The sequence below is a fragment of the Triticum urartu genome, chromosome 5A, assembly GCF_056163025.1.
Source record: "Triticum urartu cultivar PI428250 chromosome 5A, HENAU_Tu73, whole genome shotgun sequence".
Lineage (NCBI taxonomy): Eukaryota > Viridiplantae > Streptophyta > Magnoliopsida > Poales > Poaceae > Triticum > Triticum urartu.
The window spans coordinates 52,389,506-52,417,248 of record NC_141877.1 but is presented as its reverse complement, the minus strand read 5'-3'; the positions used below and the strand labels follow the sequence as shown (position 1 = coordinate 52,417,248).

Genomic DNA, 27,743 nt, shown 5'->3' with positions numbered 1-27,743 from the left:
GTATGAATGTCTCATGTTTACTGTTTTTAAGCATTTATCGCTATTTCTGTAGTTTTATTGTTTTTAGCACTGCCTTGGCGTACATAGGTGACCTTATGCTCCATATAGATGAATAAATTAGCCGACGTGCTTTGCTTTTATGGTATTTCTGCCTTTGTGTACATAGTTGGACTTCTGGGTATATACATGAAGAAATAAGCTTAACTTGTTGGTATACATGTTTGATTACTGCCTTAGTGTATATGGTTGAACTTCTGCTTTTTAAATTTCCAACATTTTTGAAAGCATGTTAACTTGTGGTCATACATGGTTGTACTGCCTATGTAGACATAGTTGGACTTCTGAGATACATGTTTGATTACTGCCTTGGTATACATGGTTGAACTTCTGCTTTTGTAAATTTCCAACATTTTTGAAAGCATGTTAACTTCTGGTCATACATGGTTGTACTGCCTATGTAGACATAGTTGGACTTCTGAGATGTGGTGCGTATGTAGGCATTAGTGGAATTTTGGTGAAGCTTGTGTGTCTCATTGTTCTGCCTTTTTTCCTTGTCAATGTATTTTTTTCAGTATCAGCTTGTGCTGTGGCCTGAGAGGAGGAAGAGAGGAGGCAAAGCACCCGAAGAAGGTGGCCAAGGAGGAGGTGAGGCGAAACCTTTTAACAAGACGGTTCGCTGCTCACTAGGAGAGGTCAAGACGTGTGCGAAAATGCTATAACATAGGCACAAGACGAGGGTTATCAAGGCTGGTTTTGGTTGTGTGTTTGACTTGAAGGTTGATTCCAACATTTCTAGTCCTTTGATGGGCAACATCTACACGAGGATTGACCCTTCAACCATGATTTTGGACATGGGTGAGGCGAACAAGGTTATACGTATTACAAGTGATGCTATTCACCATTTCTTTGGGTTCCCTCAAGGTAATCGTACCCCCCCTAGGCCCTCGAATGATGGTTTCGATGATGCTGTTATGATGTTGAAGGGCAAGCTTGGGTATGCTAGGAGTGACGACATCAAGACAAAGGATTTGCGGAATATCCTCACTGAACTTGTGAAGGATGAGACGAAGGATGATCTTGCTTTGCAGGTGTTTTACCTTATTGTTTTCATGAAGGTGGTTATCCCTGGAACGTCTACACGAGTGTCCAGGGAGGCAGCAATGGCCGAGAACCTTGTGTTTGAGGATATGGTAGACATGGACTACTGCTAGTTGGTTGTTGACGATATTCGGAATGCTGTTGTTAGGTATCAGCAAGGTACTAGCAGAGGAAAAGTTGTCACAGGCTATGCCATCGCGCCGCTTCTTATGTATCTGGACTGCCTTATCGTTGGCAAGACGACTAATATTGACTTGAGGACCCCTCGCATCAATTTCATGGATCAGGCCAAGCTTCTTGAGCTTGCTGCGGCTGACTTGGTCACGAAAGGTGATGATGACCCAGCCAACTGGGTGTTTGGGAGACTGCTTGTGAGTGTTTCTATGCATTATTCTTTCCTGTGTAGTTTACCTTGAACTTCTGGTATTGTCTTGTATATTTTTTATTCCCATGTTCCTTCATTTGTTTTCTGACACGTTGACTTTTGTTTTTGTATGTAGTGGAAGACACAGGCTGAGGTTGTGTTCTTTAGGGTTATCGAACGCTCTGTTCTAACTATGCCTCGTTCTGCCGACCTAGGGAGTGGAAGTTCCCCAAGATTTGAATTCTCCCGGGATGTTAATACCGGTGCCCCCTGTAGATCCAGGAGGTTCTTTTGCCCGTGTGAGTGCTGCAGGTGGCGTTTCTTCCAATGATTTGTTTGAAGCTGCCAATGTTTCTCTGGTTAGGATTGACAGTCTTCTTGAAACTGTTTGTGGGGAGTTGGCTCGTGTTCCTTCGACTGCTGAGCGTCTTAGTCGCGTTGATGGGATTCTTCCTCCCGGGCACGGGTTTGATGCTGAGTCTTCGAAGGAGGTCTTATATATTGAAGCTAAATTTCTTGAAGAGCTTCGTCAGAGCACTTCCCACCTCCGGACTAGCGTTGGGCTGTTCAAGGAAATGCAGGATGCTCGTTGCAAGCCTTTTGAAGATGAGGCAAGTGTTGTTGTGAGACAGATTCAGAGGCAGGATTCTATTCGTTCGGGTCGTGAAGGAGGCCACATGGAGCATACCAAAGAGGTTTGTTTATGTTGGCTTTTTGGTATTTCCTTGCACTAATGTTCAATGTTAGCTTTCAGTTATTACTATTTGTGGTCATAGGCGAGCGTTGTTGATTTGATGTGTCGTAAACTGTTTCTTTTTACCACTAGTGTTCCTAGGTGACCTTATCTCTTTATTGAACCTGAACTTCAACTGCTACAGCACCTGAACTTCCATGACTTTGATGACTGGCCCTTTTTTGTTCCCTTTTGTATCTTAGAGTAGTTTGATATCTGACCTGCTATGTTTACTGTATTTGGACTTCCATTATGTGTCAGTTGTGATAGCTGACCTTCTCTGATTGTGCAATCTGAACTTCTGCTGATTAGGTATTTGTTTTCTAAATGATTTTTTTATTTTTTAGGCTTTTGATGATGATGCTAGGGTTGAGGAGGATGTTTTACCTGCGCATGAAGCTGCTCCTGTGCATGAGGCTGCCCCTGTGCATGAACCTGCTCCGGCTAGTGGCGTAATAGTTGATGAGGTTCATGGCAGTGAAAATGAGGTACCATTTTTCTTGTCCATTTGTCTTGTTGCCCCTGAGACGGACTTGCTGCTCCTGTGCATGAGGTTCAGTCAGCCCTTTGTAATGACTTTCTGTTTCTTTTTGCAGCAGCAGAATGATGATGTTAGTGTTCCTCCAGAGAAGGTTGCAGACATGTCCGTCTCAGGCACTAGCTGCTCCGACGGGGTGGTCCTGACTGAACCTCAGTCGTCCATTCTCGCCGAGGTTTCTAATGCTGAGCAGGGCAAGACAACTGGAGACATCATTTTGGAGAAAGATGCTATTGTGTTTGCTGTTGAAACTGGTGGTAGTGCTGCTGCAAGCCCGGAGAAGTCTCCTGCAGCAGAGCCATCAGTTGATGTTAATGCTGTACAGGCACAACCAAAAGTTTTTCTTGTTTCAGATTCTCCAGCTGCTCCAGCTGCTACTGGTGTCCTTCGTAACGACGCTGCAACGTCTGCTGGAGACGACGATGAAGATACCGAAAGCGATAGCTATGGAGAGGAGGTTGATCATTCCAGTGCTGCCACTGGTCTAGGCAAGGATCCATGAAGAGAGGAGCATGCTTCTCTCTTCTTTCCCCATCCCCTTCCCTCTTTGTTGTTTGGTTTAGTCCATGATATCCCCTGTGAACTGCCTGTGTGGTCTAGGTTGAACTTCTGGTTTTGTTGTTCGTCGTGTGGGTTGTAAAGAATGTCAAGTGAATCTGTTTTCTATGTGGGTGGAGGTTTGTAATGCATGGGTTGTGATGTCTATGATGCTGTGGTTTTATCTTTTCTGATGTAGCAACTGAGATGTGCTTATGTTTTGAATGTTTGTGCTTGAATGTTGGTCTTAATTGAAACTGTCATGAATCTATGTGCTTTGAGTGTTGCTGTTAATTGCTATTTTCTTTTTGGTGAGCAGATAGCGACCTTGCTGCCGTGCGAAAGAAGGTTGATGACTTTTATTACAGTGTAACTAGGCTTAGGAACGACCGTTCCAAGAGGTGAGTGCAGATGCTCAACATTTACATCATCCATGTACCCCCTGTGAACTGCCTGTGGTTTCATACCTGAACTTCTCAACTCTATGTACCTGAACTTCTTGTTTTTTTGCTCCTCTGTCGCTGAACTTCTGGCCTCTTTTGTATTGTACTGCCTGTTGTGATATAGCTGAACTTCTGTGCTAACATGTGTTATGAACTTCCTGAGTTCCTGCTGCTGAACTTGTTTTACTTTCTATTCGCTTGTTTTAGATCAATGATTATGTTCCGAAACAAGGAGTGTGAAGCTTCTGTTCAAGAAGTCGCAATATCTTTTGGTCCTCGCGGAATGCTTACATCTAATGTGGCTGAGTGTGCACTCTATTGTCTACGTGCGAAGTACGAGGGATCGGATAAACTCATCCTGCTGTATTGGGTTTGTGTAAGTCAACCATACAATGATTTCTTTTTTGTTTTGTTCCTTACCATTTTAGTTAAAACTTGTCCGTCTCATTTTTGTATTTTTTCATATGTTGGTGTTGTCTGCATTATTTGAAGACAAGATTTTCAGAGGTCAATTTGATTCCCGTGTGAGGAAGTACTTCATGGCGAGTGGTCCAGATAGCATGGATGCACATGATTTGGTATGCAATATCTTGTTCTTTGCCTCTGTATTAGTTTTGCACTGCAATCCACTGTGTTAATATTTGTTTTATTTTTCTTTTGTACCGTTCTGATATTAATTCTCATTTTTTAATGATTTGTGTGTTTATGATGCTTCAGGTTGTTTTCCCGACTTTTGACCCGCATGAGCTTCCTGCTTCCATGGGTGGTGTCGGTCATTGGGTGTCGGTATTCCTTGACCTGAAGAATTCAAGGTTCCAGCTTCTCGATTCCTACTATGGACCAAAAGATGAATGTGCGGTACGCTTGTTTCGACAGATGACCGACAACATCAAGAGGCTTTGGAAGGATGCCAGCAATGACAGGGAGACACCCTTCAGTCCTATTAGCATCGACAATTTCCCTCTGGATTGGATTGATGTCCCCCAGCAGCAAAACAAGCATGAGTTCGACTTTTTCTCTTTATCACATATGTTTAACTGTAGTTGTACTTAAGCTGCGACGTGTTTAATTCGTTGGCTTTCTTTTTCTGTCCTAACACTATTTCTTTTACTTTGTTTGATGGCAGTATCGACTGCGGATTCTTCATGCTTACGAATGTTAATTCGTATCATGACGGGGTCCTTGCAAATTATCCCCATGAGAATATCGGGGATATCAGGAAGACGTGGTTGTACTCAATCGCTTCTTCTAACCTGTTTGAGACAGATTTCCAAGCTCCGTTTGGCTACTACACATGTAAGTATTTTGGAACTTGTACTGCTTACCTGCACTGCATCTTTTATTCTACCTGAACTTCATATTTTTCTCTGAACTTGGACTTCTGCTTGAGGTCTGGCTAGGCTGCTAGTTTCGGAAGGAGAGGAGCATTTTCTTTGTACATGAACTTCATTTCTATCTTTTTTAATTTTGCTTGTGTGTTTTGTTTTGCTTAAATGGACATGAGCATTTTCTTCTATAATTGAACTTCAGAGATGATGCCTTTCTATGGTTTTGTTAGCTTTAGTTGAATGATTTACAGTTCATCGGTTTATCTTTAACTGTGCCTCTGGTTGTGCCTGAACTTCATTTAGTTTTTTACTGCAACTAATTTTTTTAGGTCAGCTTGAGTAGTAACCATGTCATCTTTATTAGTTGGACTGCACATTGTGATGTTGCTGAACTTCAGTTGTATTTAATGGTGATGTTTTCTCTTCCTTTTTTCTTTGACAGTGGAACTGTTGGAGCTGACCGATTACCACTACTCATTCCTCGGGTCACAGGAATACCAGCCTAGGGAGGAACGAATGAGTACAGCTCCGATAGAAGATGATAGACTTCGGACCCTTATTCCTTCCAAGTTGGGGAAGCAGGCTGGTGGTATTCGTGGTACTCCAAAAAACCCTTGCTACAGGAAGGCTGATGCAGTCCAAGCAGCCGAAGTAGAAGTGATTTCGTCTGATGATGATTTTGAGAAGATTGCTTACCCGAAGAATGCTAAATGTGCTGCTGGTACTGTTGCTGGTAGAGGTGGGAAGAATGTTGTGATCACCAGGAGGAAACCGACAGTTGAGTCTGGGAACATAACTTCCTCCAAGAGAGCATCAAGATTGCCTTTGAAGTGGTGTTCTCCTGTCGCTCCCCTGAAAAAATACAGTTACCCTCATCTATCCGAGGCCCGAAAGTTGAAACAATATGTGTTGAGTAAAGACGGTCTGGAGAAGCATTCTGAGTGAGTTACCCTCATCTGTCGCTCCCTTGCCTTGGAGTTGTAATGTCTGAACTTCTGTTGTTGTATTGTCTGAACTGCCATTGTTGTAGTATCTGAACTTCTGTTTTATGTCTCCTCTTGCCTTTTGAGTTATAGTGTCTGAACTTCTGTTTGTTGTTGTATCTGAACTTCTAATATTTTTTTTACCATCCTTTTGTATTCTGCAGGACAAGCTACTGCATGTTTACCATCCCTGCGAATGTGATTGACCTCACAGGACGTGTCCTTTATACGCTTTTCGGTGAAGGGCAGCAAATGGAAGGAGACATAATGGATTATCTCATAAATTTGTGGAAGGATAAGCCGGAGACCTCTGAGATATTCACTAGTGCTGACAGGGTTGTACTTAGTCCCTACTTCATACAGGTTTTAGTTCTTTGCACCCCTATCTCCTTCTTTTTGCCTTAGTTTTGTTGTAGTAGCATTTGGGAGGTGTTTTAATTGTGTTTTTGTGAATGCATAGTACTGCTTGGAGTATGATTTCTTCGGTGCAACAGTTCCAAAGTTTGATGCAAAAAAATCTGCTGGTCTCCTCCCAATGTTTGTTCGCAAGGAAGAAGACCTTCTTAACGCAAAGCTGGTTAGGTTTTCATAACTCTTGCTTTTTTTAATTTCATGTGCATCCTTTTGCTGAGTTTGTCAAGAAGTTTTTGTTCATGCCGGTTCTTCAGTACATATGCTTTTATAGTTTGTGTTCACAGGTCCTTTCATTCTTGGCAAGTTTTCTTGATTCTATTCAAGCCAATTGGCACAATGGCGCACTACAGTGTGTATGTGTTGAATAGATATCGTGGGAGCATTGACATCCTTGATTCACTTTCTTACGATAATATGCAAACGTCACGATCGAGTTTCCATGGGGACTGCCAAAATATCGTGAGTGTTTCTTAGACTGAACCTCCTTTCACATTCTCTTGTTTGACACAAAGTTTATTATGCCTTGTGTTGACAAAATATGTTGCTGTCTCTGTTTTGGTAATACTGCTTGAACTGACTTTCATTTAGAAGTTGAACTTCTGCTATTTGTTTAGGTGGATCTTATGCAAGTGTCGCTTTTTTATGTACCTGAACTTAACTATTTTGGTTAACATGTTTTTGACTTCATCTAATTTTGTTATTTCCGGCAGATGAAGAGATTTGTTGGGTTGCTTGAGGAGGTGTACGGCAAGGCTGCATACAAGGCGAGCAAGCAGCCTAACTGGGTGACTATTGCAAAGAGGCCGACTTTCATCGATGTTACGAAGCAGAAGAGTAATGATTGTGGTTTCTTTGCCGTGAAGTTCAGCTCTTCGTATGATGGCGATGAGATTGTTGAAGATTTTGGTGATGTGGAAGTATGTTCTGTCTTTGTTCTTGTCTCATCATCCTTTGATTATTCTTGTGTGTTTTTGCTGAGATGCTCCTGCTATGGTTTTAGATATCCGTTACTAAACCATCGTTTTCACCTTTCTTTGTTTGCAGGCTGCTGCAGATGACTGGAAGGCTGAGTTCATGCACACTCTGATTTTTAGCGAGAAGAATGAAGTCATGCGTTCAGAGCTCCCTAAAGAGATCCAGTCCTTTGGCCCGTGAATTCGAAGCATTAGTTTCATCTGTAGATTTGATTTCGTACAGATTTTTAGGTTTGATAATGATTGGAAAAATTTCGTAAAGATTTGGTTGTAAGAATGTTTTTAGTGATTTGTGTATCTATAGGTGCAGCACTATTACTTATGATATTGTGGACAAATGCATTTGGTGTGAAGAATGATTTGGCTTTGTGAATTTCAATGTACTGCGTCATTTTTCAGTATCCATGTGTTGAATGTTTTTGCCCCAACAGATGTACCTGAACTTTTGCCTCGGTTTTGGTTTAACTGCTTGATTTTTTTTGTGTTGTTTATTTTTGGGCTCCCAACATATGATCGTAGACTTGAACTTCTGCTTTGAGATGTGGCTGGGCTGCTGGTTTCAGATGGAGAGGATATTTTGTGTTGTGTAATGTATTGGTAATGTTCAACCCAACCAATATGTATGCTTTTGCGTAGAATCTATATTTGTTTTTTTGTGTTTTTTCAAGTGCGAACGTATTTCATATGTAAATCTGTGCAGAAATATTGTTGATGTTTCTTTATCTTTTGTCGGCATTGTACATGAACTTCTGCACGTATCCAAGCAGAACTTTACATTTGAACGCGTTGTCTTAGGCTTGCTAACCTTAGTTTATGCGGTGAAACTTTATTTTTAAGCATATTTTTTCCTACATCGATTTTATATACCAGAACTTCTTCTATAAGGTGACCTGAACTTCAATACTATATGATTATTTGCTGGTTGCACTTTTATGGAATACAACACGAGCACCTCCTGCCATAATATACCAGGACTTCTGCAGTAAGCTTATTTGAACTTCACAGTATATGTTTTTCATGTTTGTTGTTGCTTGCACTTTCATGCAATACATCACCAGCACATCACTTCATCCCATAACATACCAGGACTTCTGCAGTAATATTACTTGAACTTCACAGTGTATGTTTTTCATTTTATTACTGCTTGCTCTTTCATGCAGTACATCATCAGCACAACACTTCATCTCATAACATACCAGGACTTATGCAGTAATACTACGTGAACTTCACATTGTATGTTACCAGGACTTCTTTGAAAGTTCAACAATAAAAGGGGATGACATAATATTCTGGACATTGACATGACATAAGTTTGCATTGTGTTAATTGACCTATTCTAACTGTTCATCAGCCTTGCGCTCCTCCTAGGCTTTGGTTGTATAGGTTTTTGCTTGACATGTACCTCTTCCTCTTCATCTTCCTCTTCCTCTTCATCGTCCTCTTCCTCTTCCTCTTCATCATCCTCTTCCTCTTTCTCTTCATCGTTCTCTTCCTCTTCGTCTTCCTCTTCTTCGACGGTGTCTTTGTCTTCGCCTTCCTTTTCCTCTTCCACCTCTTTCTTGTTGTTGGCTCTGGGTTTTGCTTTCTGTTTCTTCTCTGGCTTTTTTCTTGTCTTTTCAGCAGCTGCTCGCTTTGGGCATGTTCTTGCATTATGTGGTTCATACTCCTTGCATATGCTACAAAGTCTGGTGCTTGCTTTCTATGGGTGTGGTCCCTTCTTTTGTTCCATAACTTTGGGTTGCTGTTTTTGAGATTTGGGTTGCTTGACCTCCTCGGCATTGTTTCTTTCCAAGAGTGTTGGACAGGTCAGCTTGTTGTGTCCCGCAACCTGGTTGCACACACTACATTTCCTGTGTCCAAGTGGCACTCCATTCTCATTGAGCACCATGACTCTTCCTGCAGGTGGTGCCTTTATTTGCGCTCTCTTGTCACTTTTCTTTGCTGCAGTAATTTTCTTCCTACCCTTTCTTTCAGAATACAACGGCAGTTTCATCGTCTCTTGCTGTCGCTGCTCCATTGATTGGCCATCACCCTGCTTGCATTGGTTGGCTTCAGCGGAGGCGTTGAGCATTTCATCTGCATAATAGTGAAGGTCATCTTCAATTTCAGCGTCCTCTTCAGCCATCCTTTCATCAGCATCCGCTCAATTTGCTGAATTTATTGCATCAAGCTCTTCCACGAGCCTCTTGAGAACATAGTAGGCTCTGTCATACTGCTGGTCACATCTCATCGCTTTCTTGTTAACCATCAAATTCAGCTGCAGCAAGATGTCTTGCTTCGATAGCCTTGAGCTACCATCCGATGCGGTTGTGTTGTAGTCCCTTGTATCAAAGGTTGGCTGTGATTTTGTAGTCTTTGTGTACCGTTTGAGGATATACTTGTTTGGAAATTTGTCAGGTTCAGGTAGTCCAGTATGTTCATGATGTGAAGGCAGAACAGGCCTGCATTTTGTGATGAATGCAGAATACATAGTTTGTGAGCCAGCAATGAGTTTCATAAATTTTGATATGATACTACTAGTCTAGCTATTTAATGAGTTTGTTTTCCCGCTCACCTGTGTGTGTCCAGAGCTTGCATTCACACTCGTATATTTCATTGTCTAGGTCAGCTACAGCCTGGAATTCATGCTTTGACCAGGAAAATCTTTCTTCATCATCATGGCCAGGCTTGTTGGGGTAGTACAAGGTACTTAGTGGACTCTGCTGTACACTTTGCGTGAAATAGTGTGGCCTTTCTCATCCTATTCCTCATCTCGGTGTGCACGGCTCTCGTGTACTTGATAGACATGTCTTCCTTGTAGCCGTAGGTTGTCTTTGTCACAGTATTGGTCTGCACATGTCAAAAAGTAAGATATTAGTCGAAGCAGAATCATGGGTTTCATTTTTTAAAATTCAAAGTGCACATATTGAAGGTAAACAGAACATGATGGTGGTGTTTTGTACTTGTCATCATACCATGCTGGTCATTGTTTGCTCGTTCTCCTTCTGCATCCGAGTTTGTATGCAAGCATTGACCCGCCTAGCAAACTTGTGTAGGTTCTGGGTCCCCTTGACAAACCCTTTCTTTAGCACGTGGTTCATGCTCTCGCTTCGTTGTGTGGAAGTCATTCTAGCACAGAAAATGTTCTTGTAATATGCTGAAATCCACATCTTCCTATCACTCCAGAGCTGCATCATCATCTGGTCGTTCTCCAGGTAGTACTTGTGCACGAGTTCAGCCCAGGCATCTTCAAACTCCGTTGGCATCAGCGGCCAGTTCAATATAGCTGTGAAATCCTCTTTGAATGTTTTATACTTTTTGTACAACAACGCGAGGTATTCCCTGTACTTCTTCAATATGTGCCAAAGGCATAGCTTGTGGACGGTGTTTGGAAATGATTGTGGTATAGCTTTCGCCATCGATGGGCACTGGTCTGCGTGAATTAAAAAAAATGAAAGTTGATTCTTTTTTGTACTGATGGTGAACTTATGTTGCACAAGTAATTGAACTTCACATCTAGTAGTATGGCTATCTAAGAATGTCACATGTATTTTTTTCTTACAGCAGTGTTGCCGAACTTCTGTGGTACCAGTGCTTGAACTTCACAGTTAGTAGTAGGACAAACTAGTAGTGTCACACTCAAAAATTTTCTTACAGCAGTGTTGTTGAACTTCTGTGGTAGCAGTGATTGAACTTCACATAAATAACTATGTTTTTCTGAACATGCTACATATTTTTATCTAACAGCTTCGTCCTTGAAGTTCTATGATTCATGTACTTGAACTTCACATTCATAACTACTTTTTTCTAATCATGTGACAGATAATTTTGCTTTCTTGTATTGCTAGTTGGACTTCTGTGCTAATAGTGGTTGAACTGCATTCTTTACATATTTTTCAGAAAAAGCAAATGTACCCAATCAATAGAGACCCATAGACTGAAAAGATGATGAAACTTGAGGAGTTTTTTTTGAACTCACCTGTTAGAATGCAAGTTGGGTGCTTGTTGTTCATGCACCGTAGAAATGTATCGAACAACCACTTGAATGACTTTGCATCTTCGTCTCTTATCAGGGCAACAACAAATATCGTTGACTGCAAGTGATGGTTTGTTCCAACAAACACTCCTAGTGGCATATGAAATTTGTTGGTCTTGTAAGTCGTGTCAAATGTTACGCAATCGCCGAAGTCTTGATAGGCTCCTCGGCAGCTTGCATTGGACCAGAAAATATTTTTAATTGACTTGTCCTTGTCCACTTGGATGTCATAGAAAAACTCATCATTTATTGCCTTCATGTCTTTGAAGAATGAAACAAGTTTTAATACATCATCCAAATCATGCCAACATGCAAATCACACGCCAACATGCATTTGCTATTTTTGCTATCAAAGGGGTTGTGAGCTAGGATGCTATTTTACATTGCAGCATGTGGGTGTTTGAATACTTACTGGTTTAGTAGGTCTCGTCCGGTCATGCTTAGGAAGTAGCTTCCATCTTCATTTTCAGATAGCATGGACATGATTGTTGTGTGCTTGACATCATGGTACTGCAGGAGCTTTACATACTCCAGAATAGTGGGGTCATAATTCTTGTGTGAGTGCAAAAATACCAGCATGTCATCAGTTTGCATGAGCTGTTGATTATGATTGTACTCAATGTCCACTGCCACGCATGTGTCATCCTCCTGCACCTTCACCCTCATTCTTGCATTGCAGCCCGTCCTCTGCAATGTTTTGTTTCGCTTCCTGTTGGCCTCTGAAACAGAAGATGTGTGTATCCCTTGGAAGGCGCAAACAAAATACTTGTGGTTGTCATTTCCACCCGTCTTCCTGATTCCAAAACCAGCGTGCCTGGCGTATCTGTTATAAAATTCCCTTTCTTTCTCTACATCTTTGAATCGCATCTTTAGTCTTGGTATTAGATAATCCGGTTGATCCGGCGTCTGCAGAAAAATAAAAAAAATAATCCAAATAGCACATTAAAATGCAGTTTATGAACTTGTTATTCTGGAGGGAGCAGAAAATGTGCAGATAATACAAGATGCGTATATAAATATTTTTTTGTTTCACTTACGTGCGTGTATGATCGCAACTCTGCCGGTGTTGGTTGTTGTCCCTCTGGGATGGGGCATGGCGGAGTAATCATAGCAGGATGCAGCAGTGGATCACGAGGAGGAAGGAGGGCTGAAGATGGCCTCTCTCTTGTTTGCGTCCTTTTTGCTTGAGGTGGTTGTGGAGGTATTGCGATCCTGGTCTTGGTTTGCTCTTTTGTTTTGTGAAGCAATCCATCTACCTTATCACCCGTACAATTCTGACTTGTAGCAGCAGCAGTAGGATCAAACGGTGGTAGTGTGCAGATCACTCTCCTCCATGTGTGTGTTGCTGTTGGATTTGTCCTGGGATCCGGTTTAGTTGCTTCGCTTTGGCGTTGACGAGGCACACCAGGATAACCTCCAGAGTTACACGCATGACTTGAGCTAACCCCCTCCTCCATCGGCGTGCTTGGGAGCCTGCTTGTGGATACAAAGAATCCACGGGGGATTTCCGACGTCACCCAATTAGGTGGAGGCGCAAACCTGTGCGGATAGGGCTGTGACCCAGCATCTCGGACGTATCCGTGTGTTTCGGGTGTCATTCATTTTTGGTCTAGAGCAGGTTGGTAATGCTGTTGGTGCGTTTGAGGCGTGACCCGTTGAGGGGGTGGTGCAATGCGTACAGGCTTTGGATTGTGTACTTGCTGCTGGGAACTTCTAAGCTTCTTCATGCGTCTCTCATCTTCCTGACATAAAAGAAAAAAATGTTTATTAGCACACAAGTTATATCTGCCTATACCTTTGTAACTGAACTTAGCATTATTCACAGCCTGGACTTCTCATATAAAAGTGGTGATAGCCATCACACTATGCACTGAGCTGAGCATCTGCCAATACTTTTGTACCTGAACTGAGCACCCTTCACAGAATTAACTTCACATCCTGTTTTTAATTCTATAATATTTTATTACTTATATGCACCTGAACTGAGCACTGTCCACAACCTGAACTTCCTGTTTTGCAAAGGGGAAATACTGTCTACAGTTAAAAAACATGAACCTTCATGCGTTTGAATGGATGGACTGCTAGTGCATACCAACCTGACCTTCATGTCATATCACGTGCATGTTTTATTTTCCTTTTATATTTTTTTGCACAGAACCAGAGACATACCAACCTGAACTCTAGCACACTTACTAGTTGAACTTCACATGTGAATGTGAATGCAGGCAGATTTTATAGTGTTTGTAGCCTAGACTGAGGCTCACATACTACCTGAACTTCACATGCCTGTAAGCAGGCAGATTTTTACAATGTTGTTTTGTATCCTGGACTGGGGCTCACACACTACCAGAACTTCACATGGTTGTAAGCAAGCAGAATTTTAAAAAGCTTTTGTAGCCTGGACTAAGGCTCACACACCACCTGAACTTCACATAGCTGTAGGCAAATAACAAACCGAAGGAAGGAAGAAGTTCAACCATACCCTTGCTAGAAGTTCGGCCAATCTTTTTCCAGCAGCTGATGATAGGCCACCTTGAGAACAATTCGTCGTGGAGGTAGTAGAGGAATTCCATGGCAATCCATGTCTTGCAGGGGGCGCGAAGTTCATCTGCACGAAGCAAGAAGGTCAGCGAAGGCAAGATTGAAGAAGAAGGCAAAATTGGGAGGAAGTTCATGTACTTTTGTCGCTGAATTTGAGGGCGCAGCCGATGCCGCCTCCGTGGAGGAGTTGCTCCATTGGATGCGCCACGCACCGTTGCTTGCGTCGGGGCTGTCATCTGGTCTGCCAAGGCTTCGGGCGGTGACGATGGGACGAGGATGCGGCTTCCTGAAGTCCATAGCGGCTTCGTCGCGTCCAGGCGACGCGGTCTCCCTCGCGCCGGCGTCCGCCTTCGCTCACTCACCCGCGCCGGTGGCCGGTGGCCGGCCAGGAGCTGGGGTAGGAAGGGAGGCGGCGGATCCGGCCGGCCAGGAGCTGGGGAAGGAAGGGAGGCGGCGGATCCGACGAAGATCGGCGGCGATGAGGGGGAGGTCGGGGGATCGAGGGAAGGAGGGGGGCTGGGGCAGCTCGGGATCATGATCAGGTGGATCCTGTCGGGGGGCCTCAGGATCCAGTGGATCCTGTCGGGGCGGCGGCAGTTCGGAAGTTCGGGAGGGCCCTGTCAGGCCCTATATAGGGCTGCTATGATCCAAATAGTTATTCTAATCCTGGGATTAGAATAGTGCCACTCTATATATATATATATATATAAAGATGTGGTTGCAAAATGATAGGATCATCATGGATGTGCCAGGGGCCACGACCGAAGTTGCAACCTTGAAGCAAGCGCTGTCCGAGGCCGAAAACAAAGCGGCCAAGGAGCGCACCGAGCGGGAGAAACAGGAGGCACGGGTGGGCGAGGTGCAGCAAGAGCTCCAGGCTCTCATGAAGAAGCATGAGACTTTGGAGCTTCACTCGAAGACGCGAGAGTCCGAGCTTGCCGCGGCCCTCGAGAGCACAAAGTGTGCCAAGGCTGAAGCCCAAAAGGCCCTCGAGGAAATTGAGGCAATGAGGAAGATAGCGGCGGGTAAGGCATTCATTATGCGAAGCAAGCATGTGAAAGTAAATTACTTGTTACTTACCCGAGTCCGGAGCTCTCCAGGAGCATTCACAGATTTGCCCTGTAGCGTGTCAGATGCTGCAAAGTACTACCAGGCCGAGGAGGGAAGCTTGACGGAGAAGTTGTTCTGGTCTCAGTATACTGGGACCGAACACCCGATGCTTGTGAGCGACCAGCTGAAGCAACTGGTCGGGCTGCACAAGGCGGCCGAACATGCCATGAGGGGCCTTATAGTCCGGATGTGGCCTCGCGACTCCGTTCCCAACAGCTACTTCGGCCTGGTGAGGCGGCTTGTGGATGCCTGCCCATGGCTGGAAGTCATAAAGCGGTCCGTCTGCATCGAAGGTGCACGCCGGGCTTTTGCCCGTGCGAAGGTGCACTGGGCCAAGATGGACACCGAGAAGCTGGTGAAGGAGGGGCCGCCGCAGGGCAAGGAGCATCGCCACCCTGAAATGTATTATGAGGGTGTCCTGAAGGGTGCCCGTCTTGTGCCGGACGAGTGTGCAAAGGATGTAATTTTTGAATGAACTTGCTTGTGTGATCCTGTATTATGAAAACTTGTTCATGTGCGCTATGCAACGCTTGTTTGAATTTAAAATATTACCTTCTTTGCGGCTGTTTATCAAATCTGAGAGATGGCCAGTCGTTGACTTTTGCCCCCATGCCACGAGTGCTGGGGTGTTCGGGATAAATCTGAGCACTCTTTTTCCCATTGTTGGGTCCTTCGAGGGAGGTGCTCAGCGCAACAAACAAGGCAATCAGACTATAATGATTTATCACTCTCACTTAGCCATAGAAGTCTACAATTTTAAATTTTGGCAAAGCCCCTAGTATTCAGAAGGCCGAATTCGGGGCGCTATACACGCATATGCCGGACAAAGCCGACTCCTCGCCCTAAGCAACATAAGTCTTTAGGGACTCAAGACCTCTCGAACAGCGACCAACTCTCGCCTTATCATGACAGTCAGTTTTAGCTTTCTCTACTAAGGTGCTTGCCCAGATGAACCGGGGCACAATCGCAGTAGTTCTCCCAGTGCTACCTTAGCCGATATAGCGGAACGTAAGGTACCAAAACATGGGAGCCGGGCAAACCCAACTATTGACCCAAGACATGATTCAGAGCTAATGCATATAATGCTATAAGTTCGGGGTGCCGCACTGTCGAAAGTGTTTGGACTTCTCACGCCGTATTATGGGGTACGCTTAAGCCCCTGGCGTATTGGCCGTACCAGAGTGTACGGGTGCTTAATGTCATGAATGAACATATACATATATAAAAGAATAGAGAATGCGGTAATAGTCTAGTGCTATGCATTGTTTATTCAAAAAGGTGCGTCGAAGCAGAATGATACAAGTAGTGCGATAAGAAAAAAGTAGGACTATTTGACATGTCCCCTCCAAGGGCAAGCTGAGGAATGGTATTTAAAGCAGGTATTTCACTTGTTATCAGAGACCACCTGGGAATTCCATGGTGCGACGTAGCTTTCTGCCTCCTTGGTTGTTGTATCGTGTGTCTGGGAATCGTACTGCCGGACGGGGTTTCCAGAGAGTAATGTCCTGAAAGAGAGAAAAAATAACAAAGCGGGAAGCCCCTAGTGCGGTTGAGCCGCGTTTTGGGGTGTGCCGTAGTGGTGCCCCCCCATCTATGCCCATGGTATTTTCAATGCGTAATTATGTACGCGTGGCGTGAATTTCGCCGTTTGGCTGGGACTGGGGTGGGGGCCGCATTGCTATGCGAGCTCGGAACGTGCCAGGCGGTCTTGTTGCAGATTACTTTGGGCACGCTTGACGGTGTCCGGGTGTTTAATCGTCGAACTGGTGGATTGCCTGAAGAGGCGGCTTTGTGCTTCTGCTGCAAGGGCCGCAGTGTGCTCCTCCATGCGGAGAGAGCGCTCTGTGTTTCCATTGACTGTGATGACCCCCCGAGGTCCTGGCATCTTGATCTTGAGGTATGCATAATGCGGTACCGCATTGAATCTCGCAAATGCGGTTCGCCCGAGCAGTGCGTGATAGCCACTACGGAACGGGACTATATCAAAGATTAACTCCTCGCTTCGGAAGTTATCTGGGGATCCGAAGACCACTTCCTAGTGTGACTGAGCCTATGCAATGGGCCTCTACACCTGGTATGACGCCTTTGAAGGTCGTTTTTGTGGGTTTGATCCTTGAGGGGTCTATACCCATTTTGCGCATTGTGTCCTGATAAAGTAGGTTCAGGCTGCTGCCGCCGTCCATAAGGACTCGAGTGAGGTGAAATATGTCGATGATTTGGTCTAGGACCAGTGCGGCGAATCCGCCATGACGGATACTAGTGGGGTGGTCCTTGCGATCGAAGGTGATCGGACAGGAGGACCATGGGTTGAACTTTGGGGCGACTGGCTCCAACGCATATACGTCCCTTAGCGCACGCTTCCGCTCCCTCTTGGGGATGTGGGTTGCGTATATCATGTTCACCATCCGCACTTGTGGGGGGAACCTCTTCTGTCCTCCGGTGTTCGGCGGCCGAGGCTCCTCCTCGTCATTGCTATGTAACCCCTTATCTTTGTTTTCGGCATTTAACTTGCCAGCCTGTTTGAACACCCAACATTCCCTGTTGGTGTGGTTGGCTGGCTTGTCGGGGGTGCCGTGTATTTGACACGAGCGATCGAGTATACGGTCCAAACTGGACGGGCCCGGAGTGCTTCTTTTGAATGGCTTTTTCCGCTGACCGGGCTTAGAGCCTCTGAATCCGGCATTGACTGCCGTATCCTCGGTATTGTCGCTGTTGATGCGGCGCTTGTGTTTGTTGCGACGTGACCTGCCATTGCTATCCTTGTTATCCGAAGTACCATGGTTCTTTGATATATTATTGCTGTGAGCCAGCCAGCTGTCCTCTCCTGCGCAAAAGCGGGTCATGAGTGTCGTGAGGGCTGCCATAGATTTCGGCTTTTCCTGGCCAAGGTGCCGGGCGAGCCACTCGTTGCGGATGTTGTGCTTAAAAGCTGCTAGGGCCTCTGCATCCGGACATTGGACGATTTGATTTTTCTTTGTCAGGAACCGTGTCCAAAATTGCCTGGCTGATTCCTCTAGCTGCTGAATTATGTGGCTCAAGTCATCGGCATCTGGTGGTCGCACATAAGTGCCCTGGAAGTTGTCGAGGAATGCGGCTTCCAGATCTTCCCAATAGCCAATGGATTCTGCTGGCAGGCTGTTGAGCCAATGCCGAGCTGGTCCTTTGAGCTTGAGTGGGAGGTATTTGATGCCGTGTAAATCGTCACCGCGGCCCATGTGGATGTGCAGGAGGAAGTCCATTTTCTACACATCATATCTATATTTACTCTTACCATAAGGTTGGTACTGAAGAAGTTTAGCTGTGCATTGCTCTTGGTTGTACCTTTTGCCTGTATCGCCGCACTTACATTTATAGCTACTTGGTTATGTAGCATCACTCTTCATCTTATCTTAAATATTCTCCATTTTTTCGTATATTATCACATCTATATTTACTCTTAACAAAATGTATAATAAAGGCAATGCTTTTGAAGAAGATTCTATGGTAAACTTCTTGAATTGCCCCCCCATCAGCATGGACAAGGCCTTTATAGAGCCTGTCTTCACCAATAATGTAAGTTTGTCCATCTCAAGCCTTCAAACTTTGTTGTATATATTTGGTTAGGCATGACTACAACAGCTGTTTATTTTTGGTGTTTGCATCAAATTGCTTGTTTAAAGTTTATTATATGTAGGTCATAAACAAAAGTTTGTCCTTTCTCAATTTAAGTTTTTAGTTGTACAACCAAGTTCCTTCTTCATACCATGTAAATTAAACTATACAGAGCAAGTGATCTTCTTTTGCACTGCATGTATGCTTCTGTTCTTCATCCGTAATCCAGTGGTGTGGTGAACCTACCCACTACAGCACAATGTCATATTCTACAATGTCTTAAATATGAACAATGTCATATGATTCTACTATTATTTAAACCATCTCTTTATTTGCCAATCTGAAATGGTATAAATTGACATCACACTAACCATTGATACTTATGAGTTCTTGATCTGTAATCTAGTGGTGTCGTGAAGCTGCCAACTCCTTCACAATGTCATTTCCTGCCATGTATTGACCTGAACAATAACATATTGTGTTAATGCAAATTTAAAGTGTGTCACTTTATTAGTCAGTAAGAAATGTGATGAATTGTCAGCACTGATACTTCTATGTGCAAAACCTTTCATCTGTCTGCTTGTTTATCTTTTAGAGTGAGGAAGATATAAGTGTTGAACAAGCGCAGTCTCATCATCTTGCTCAGCTGTTTGTGCCGCAGCTCCCTAGTAGGGCTAACCTTTCTTGAACTCTATTGAAGTGTTGTCAGTTTTGTATATTATTTTGTCGGCGTGTTTATTTGCAGTGGTGGCGATCTTTGATGCCCAGTGTATGTAATCTGCTGTCTGCTTGTGCTTTATTATCATAGTGGCGAACTTTAATGCCCAGTGGATGTAATATGCCATAATTTCTTTATTTTATAGTCTAGGTTTTTTCTTATTCACGATGTTGCAGTTATTTTACTATATATATATCATGTCTTCGCAGTAAACCGGCCAAACCGTAAAATTACGGTACATAATCGGGCCGTCATGCAATCATGATGTAGGTTGGGCCTGAAACGTGTCGAACAGCTCACGGGCCGGTAGCAGCCCGAAATGAATCCCGGCCCATGATTGTACGAATCAAATAACATGTTTTAACTGGCCAAAAAATTGTCTCGGTCCTTGTTTGGCCCAATCAGATATCGGCTGCGAGCAGGCCGGATGCAAACCGGGCCGTAGTTAGGCCCAACTATATGATGGGCTTTTAACAGGCTGAAATTAATATAGGGCCAAAATGTTAAATGGGCCCTTAATAGGGCAAAACTAATATCAGGCCGAATTACTAAGTGGGCCTTTAGCAAGTGGGCCCAAAAGCATAGTGTCTAGTTGACGGGCTGAATCTGATATGGGCCATAATTGAGCCCAAAGCCTCTTAAAGGGTCGGACCTGATCTGGGCCGTAAGTTGGCCCAAAACGTGGTAGGCCTTTAATGGGCCGGATCTCATATGGGCCTCTATTAGGCCCGGAGCGTGGCAGGCCATTAATGGACCGGATCAAATATGGGCCGGCATTTGGCCCAAAACATGGCAGGTAGTTAATGGGCCGGCCTACTAGGGTCCTCAAAATCTTGTGGGCCTACAGCTAGGCCAGCCCATTAATGTTGGCGAAATCTCATGGGCCTTTAGCTGGGCCGGCCCATTATGATCCGCAAGAATCTTGTGGGCCTTTTACCTAGGCTGGCCCATTACGGCACACAAAAATCTTGTGGGCCTTTACCTCTAGCCAATGGTGATTTTACACGTGGAAAATCCCCATTGGTCGGGGCTGTTAACGGGTTACCGGATCCAAAATCCGACCCGATTGCTTAACGGCGTTCAGTTACGGTGGATGCCACATGTCGGTCACCCTTGACGAAAGCACTTCTGTGACGTGTGATTTATCGTCATGGAAGTGGACACTTCCGTGATGATAATTTTGGTAATGTCATGGAACACTTCTACGACAACACATGTATGACTATCTTGATTCTGTCATAAATTTGTCATGGATGTACATGCATGACAAAAAACGCGACCTACTATGACAAACACGTATCATCATGGAAGTGTATTTTTTTGTAGTGTATATGAAAGCTCAACAAAAGAAACTAAGTGGGTGTGCATCCAACTCGCTTGCTCATGAAGACCTAGTGCATTTTGAGGAAGCCCATCATTGGAATATACAAGCCAAGTTCTATAATGAAAAATTCCCACTAGTATATGAAAGTGATATCATAGGAGACTCTCTATCATGAAGATCATGGTGCTACTTTGAAGCACAAGTGTGGAAAAAGGATACTAGCATTGTCCCTTCTCTCTTTTTCTCTCATTTTGGGGGGGGGGGCTTCTCCCTTTTTTATGGTCTTTATTTTTTATTTTTTTATTTTCGCCCGGAGTCTCATCCCAACTTGTGGGGGAATCATAGTCTCCATCATCCTTTCCTCACTTGGGACAGTGCTCTAATAATGATGATCATCACACTTTATTTACTTACAACTCAAGAATTACAACTCAATACTTAGAATAAAATATGACTCTATGTGAATGCCTCCGGCGGTGTACCGGGATGTGCAATGATGTTATTATTATTGTCCATATCGACAATAATTTCCCCTATTTCAGACATAACGGTAGAAAGTGCGAGGAGCAAAAGAAAGAGGGAGGCGAACAGAAAAGAGAGGGCGAATAAAATGGCAAGGGTGAAGTGGGGGAGAGTAAAACGAGAGGCAAATGGCAAATAATGTAATGCGAGGGATAAGAGTTTGTGATGGGTACTTGGTATTCCTTGACTTGTGCGTAGACTCCCCGGCAACGGCACCAGAAATGGCTCATTGCTGGGAGTCAAATCTTGACTTGACTTGGCGTGAATCTCCCCGGCAACAGTGCCAGAAATCCTTCTTGCTACTTCTTGAGCACTGCGTTGGTTTTCCCTTGAAGAGGAAAGGGTGATGCAGTAAAGTAGCATAAGTATTTCCCTCTTTTTTTGAGAACCAAGGTATCAATCCAGTAGGAGATCAAGCTTGAGTCCCACGCACCTACACAAACAAATAAGAACCTCGCAACCAACGCAATAAAAGGGGTTGTCAATCCCTACACGGTCACTTACAAGAGTGAGATCTGATAGATATGATAAGATAATATTTTTGGTATTTTTATGATAAAGAGAAATAAAGATGCAAAGTAAGATAAATGGCAATAGAAATAGCTAAGTGTTGGAAGATTAATATGATGGAAGATAGACTCGGGGGCCATAGGTTTCACTAGTGGCTTCTCTCAAGAGCATAAGTATTATGGTGGGTAAACGAATTACTGTCGAGCAATTGATAGAATTGAGCATAGTTATGAGAATATCTAGGTATGATCATGTATATAGGCATCACGTCCGTGACAAGTAGACCTAAACGATTCTGCATCTACTACTCCACACAACGACGCTATCCATCATGCATCTAGAGTATTAAGTTCATAAGAACAGAGTAATGCTTTAAGTAAGATGACACGATGTAGAGGGATAAACTCATGCAATATGATATAAAACCCATCTTCTTATCCTCGATGGAAACAATACAATGCGTGCCCTTGCTTCCCCTGCTGTCACTGGGAAAGGACACTGCAAGATTGAACCCAAAGCTAAGCACTTCTCCCATTGCAAGAAACATCAATCTAGTAGGCCAAACCAAACTAATAATTCAAAGAGACTTGCAAAGATAACCAATCATACATAAAAGAATTCAGAGGAGATTCAAATATTGTTCATAGATAAACTTGATCATAAACCCACAATTCATCGAATCTCGACAAACACACCGCAAAAGAAGATTACATCGAATAGATCTCCAAGAAGATCGAGGAGAAGTTTGTACTGAGATTCAAAGAGAGAGAAGAAGCCATCTAGCTAACAATTATGGACCCGAAGGTCTAAAGTAAACTACTCACACATCACCGAAAAGGCCATGGACTTGATGTAGAGGCCCTCCGTGATCAATGCCCCCTCCGACAGAGCTCTGAAAAAGGCCCCAAGATGGGATCTCTCGGGTACAGAAGGTTGTGGCAGTGGAATTAGGTTTTCGTGGTGCTCCTGGATGTTTGCGGGGTACATGGACTTATATAGGTGGAAGAAGTAGGTCGGTGGAGCAACGAGGGGCTCACGAGGGTGGAGGGCGCGCCCAGGGGGGTAGGCGCACCCCCCTGCCTCGTGGCCTCCTCGATTGTTTCTTGATGGCCACTCCAAGTCTCCTCGATCATGTTTGTTGAGAAAATCACGTTCCCGGAGGTTTCATTCCATTTGGACTTCGTTTGATATTCCTTTTCTATGAAACACTAAAATAGGCAAAAAATAGCAATTTGGGCTGGGCCTCCGGTTGATAGGTTAGTCCCAAAAATAATATAGAAGTGTATAATAAATCCCATTAAACATCCAAAACAGAATACAATATAGCATGAAACAATCAAAAATTATAGATACATTGGAGAAGTATCAGATATTTATACCCCTAGGGTTTTCCTACTCCGGCGACTCGCAAGCCGTCGAGTGTAGACAATCTCCATCGCCCTTCTCCACACCATCCTCTCCCTGATCCTAGCGCGTGCTTGGCGAAGTAATGGGTCAGCATTGTCCTTCCACCCAGCCTCGATATCGCTGTTTTTTTGGGGTGGGGGGGGGGTTCTCTTGGTGTGTGCTTAGATCTAGCAAAGTCAGGATCCCAGGCGTCTGGGGGCGCATCCGCGGGGAGGAAGAAGGGGGGAAATGAATTGATCTAGTGGAAGCCATGAAGCGGATGAAGTTGAAGGTCTCCGAGTTTTTTCTTTTGCGAGAAAACTTCTGATCTATTCATCTTCAAACATGGTAGTACAACAAACAAGAGAAATAATAAAAATTACATCTAGATTCGTAGACCACCTCGTGATGACTACAAGAAGTGAAGCGAGCCAAAGGCACACCATTGTCATCGCCCCTCCATAGCTGGAGTCAGGCAAATATTGTTGTAGTAGGCAGTCAGGAAGTCATCATGTTAAGGCCTCATACGACCAATGCACCAAAGCAGCAACCGCCACCGATGAAAACTAGTGTAGATCGAAAGGATCCAATTTGAAGACACACGAACGTAGATGAACTATGACCAGACCTAAGCACATCCACCGGAGACACACCTTCACACGCCTACCAACGATTCTAGACGCACAACCAAAATGGGGGTTAGCCGGGGAGAACCTTATTCCATCTTCAGGGAGCCTTCGCAGTCTCGCCTTCCTGAGCAGGACACAAACTCTAACAAAACTCAAAGAAAGATCTAAAAACAGAGCCCTCCTGCTGACAAGGGTCGGGATCCACTGCGCCCCCATGGCCCTAAGGCCACCCGAGATGATGCAGACCGGCGGCGGTGCGGGAAGTAGGCGAAGGAACCTAAGCTTTTTGGAGGAGTGGAGCCAGAGGTGGAGGCTACTGCATGTACTAACTGGTTTCCTTTGGTTCTTCTTTGAAGATCTCCGAGCTTGATGACATGTTTGTGTGCGAGGAAGAGATCGCGGTGCTCTCTAAGGAGGCAAGATGGCTTTGTTGTTGCTAGGGTTAAAACCTCAGCAACGTTCAGTGTCGATGCCTTTAAGGACACCATAAGTATGCATGGTGACATGCTAACGAAACAGAGTTCTGCGAGGTGGATGATAACCTCTTCGTTCTCCAGCTATTCTGGTTGGGTGACTGGAATCGGGTAACACACTAGGGGCCATGGACCTTCCTTTGATCTGGTTGGGCAATGGAAGGGGTAGACCTGGGTGTTGGGGAACGCAGTATTTCAAAAAAATTCCTACAATTACGCAAGATCTATCAAGGAGATGCATAGCAATGAGAGGGAAGAGTGTGTCTACATACCCTCGTAGACCGAAAGAGGAAGCATTTAGTAACACGGTTGATGTAGTCGAACGTCTTCGTGATCCAACCAATCAAGTACCGGACGAACAGCACCTCCGTGATCTGCACACGTTCAGCTCGGTGACGTTCCTTGTACTCTTGATCCAACTGAGGCTGAGGGTGAGTTTCGTCAACACGACGGCGTGGTGACAGTGATGACAAAGTTACCGACGCAGGGCTTCGCCTAAGCACTACGACAATATGACCGAGGTGGAAAACTATGGAGGGGAGCACCACACACGGCTAAAGATCAACTTGTGTGTCTATGGGGTGCCCCCCTCCCCCGTATATAAAGGAGGGGAGGAGGAGGGCCAGCCTCAAGGGGCGCGCCCAAGGGGGGATTCCTACTCCTAGTAGGAGTAGGTTTCCCCCTTTCCTAGTCCAAGTAGGAGAAGAAGGAAGGAGAGGAAGAAGAGAAGGAGGGGGGGCCCTAGCCCTAGTCCAATTTGGTTTGGGCTAGGGGGCGCGCGCCACCTCTTGGCCTGCCTCCTCTCTTCCACCACTAGGCCCATAAGGCCCAATAACTTCCCGGAGGGGGTTCCGGTGACCCCCAGTACTCCGAAACTTATCCGAAACGACCCGAACCATTCCGAGGTCCGAATGTAAACTTCCAATATATGAATCTTTATGTCTCGGCCATTTCGAGACTCCTTGTCATGCCCATGATGTCATGTGGGACTCCGAACAACTTTCGGTACATCAAATCACATAACTCATAATACATATCATCATCGAACGTTAAGCGTGCGGACCCTACGGGCTCGAGAACTATGTAGACATGACCGAGACACATCTCTGGTCAATAACCAATAGCTGAACCTGGATGCTCATATTGGTTCCTACATATTCTACGAAGATCTTAATCGGTCAAACCGCATAACAACTTACGTTGTTCCCTTTGTCATTGGTATGTTACTTGCCCGAGATTCGATCGTCGGTATCATCATACCTAGTTTAATCTCGTTACCGGCAATTCTCTTTACACGTTCCGTAATGCATCATTCCGTGAGTAACTCATCAGTCACATTGCTTGCAAGGCTCATAGTGATTTGCCTTACTGAAAGGGCCCAGAGATACCTCTCCGACAATCGGAGTGACAAATCCTAATATCGATCTATGCCAACTCAACAAACACCATCGGACACACATGTAGAGCATCTTTATAGTCACCCAGTTACATTGTGACGTTTGATAGCACACTAAGTGTTCCTCCGGTATTCGGGAGTTGCATAATCTCATAGTCATAGGAACATGTATAAGTCATTAAGAAAGCAATAGCAATAAACTAAACAATCATAGTGCTAAGCTAATGGATGGGTCTAGTCCATTACATCATTCTCTAATGATGTGATCCTGTTCATCAAATAACAACACATGTCCATGGCTAGGAAACTTAACCATCTTTGATTAACGAGCTAGTCAAGTAGAGGCATACTAGGGACACTCTGTTTGTCTATGTAGTCACACATGTACTAAGTTTTCGGTTAATACAATTCTAGCATGAACAATAAACCTTTATCATGATATAAGGAAATATAAATAACAACTTTATTATTGCATCTAGGGCATATTTCCTTCAGTCTCCCACTTACACTAGAGTCAATAATCTAGTTCACATCGTCATGTGATTTCACACCAATAGTTCACATTTTTATGTGGTTAGCTCACATCTTCATGTGACTAATACCCAAAAGGTTTACTAGAGTCAATAATCTAGTTCACATCGCTATGCGATTAACACCCAAAGAGTGATCATGTTTGGCTTGTGAGAGAAGTTTAATCTACGGGTCTGCAACATTCAAATCCGTATGTATTTTGCAAATTTCTATGTCTACAATACTCTGCACAGAGCTACTCTAGCTAATTGCTCCCACTTTCAATATGTATCTAGATCGAGACTTAGAGTCATTTAGATCGGTGTAAAAAGCTTGCATCGACGTAACTCTTTACGACAAACTCTTTTATCATCTCCATAACCGAGAAATATTTCCTTAGTCCTCTAAGGATAATTTTGACCGCTGTCTAGTGATCTACTCCTAGATCACTATTGTACTCCCTTGCCAAAATCATGCTAAGGTATACAATAGGTCTGGTACACATTATAGCATACTTTATATAACCTATGACTGAGGCATAGGGAATGACTTTTCATTCTCTTTATATTTTCTGCCGTGGTCGGGTTTTGAGTCTTTACTCAACTTCACACCTTGCAACACAAGCAAGAACTCCTTCTTTGACTGTTCCATTTTGAACTCCTTCAAGATCTTATCAAGGTATGTACTCATTGAAAAATCTTATCAAGTGTCTTGATTTATCTCTATAGATCTTGATGCTCAATATGTAAGCAGCTTCACCGAGGTCTTTCATTGAAAAATTGTTATTCAAGTATCCTTTTATGCTATCCAGAAATTTAGTATCATTTCTGATCAACAATATGTCATCCACATATAATATTAGAAATGCTATAGAGCTCCCACCCACTTTCTTGTAAATACAGGCTTCTCCAAAAGTCTGTATAAAACCATATGCTTTGATCAACTCATCAAAGCGTATATTCCAACTCCGAGATGCTTGCACCAGTCCATAGATGGATCGCTGGAGCTTGCACACTTTGTTAGCACCTTTAGGATCGACAAAACCTTCTGGTTGCATCATATACAACTCTTCTTTAATAAATCCATTAAGGAATGTAGTTTTGACATCCATTTGCCAAATTTCATAATCATAAAATGCGGCAATTGCTAACATGATTCGGACAGACTTAAGCATTGCTACGAGTGAGAAGGTCTCATCATAGTCAACTCCATGAACTTGTCGAAAACCTTTCGCAACAAGTCGAGCTTTATAGACAGTAATATTACCGTCAGTGTCAGTCTTCTTCTTGAAGATCCATTTATTCTCTATTGCTTGCCGATCATCGGGCAAGTCAACCAAAGTCCACACTTTATTCTCATACATGGATTCCATCTTAGATTTCATGGCCTCTAGCCATTTTGCGGAATCTGGGATCATCATCGCTTCATCATAGTTCATAGATTCGTCATGGTCAAGTAACATGAGCTCCAGAACAGGATTACCGTACCACTCTGGTGCGGATCTTGCTCTGGTTGACCTACGAGGTTCGGTAGTAACTTGATCAGAAGTTTCATGATCATCATCATTAGCTTCCTCACTAATTGGTGTAGGAATCGCTGGAACTGA

The 27,743-nt window shown here is 44.0% G+C and overlaps 2 protein-coding genes across 2 annotated transcripts in view; one reads left to right on the top strand and one right to left on the bottom strand.

The window, feature by feature from the left end:
* The window catches only part of LOC125506745 (pre-rRNA-processing protein esf1-like), a 128,871-nt gene that overhangs the window by 52,881 nt on the left and 48,247 nt on the right, over nt 1–27,743 (bottom strand). The gene's annotated exons all lie outside the window — the stretch shown is intronic.
* Nucleotides 972–7,593, top strand: LOC147967966 (uncharacterized). Its single transcript, XM_087522709.1, has 4 exons — nt 972–984; nt 6,743–6,897; nt 7,149–7,355; nt 7,483–7,593. The coding sequence occupies exons 1-4, from the start codon at nt 972–974 to the stop codon at nt 7,591–7,593; spliced, it is 486 nt and encodes a 161-aa protein (XP_087378835.1).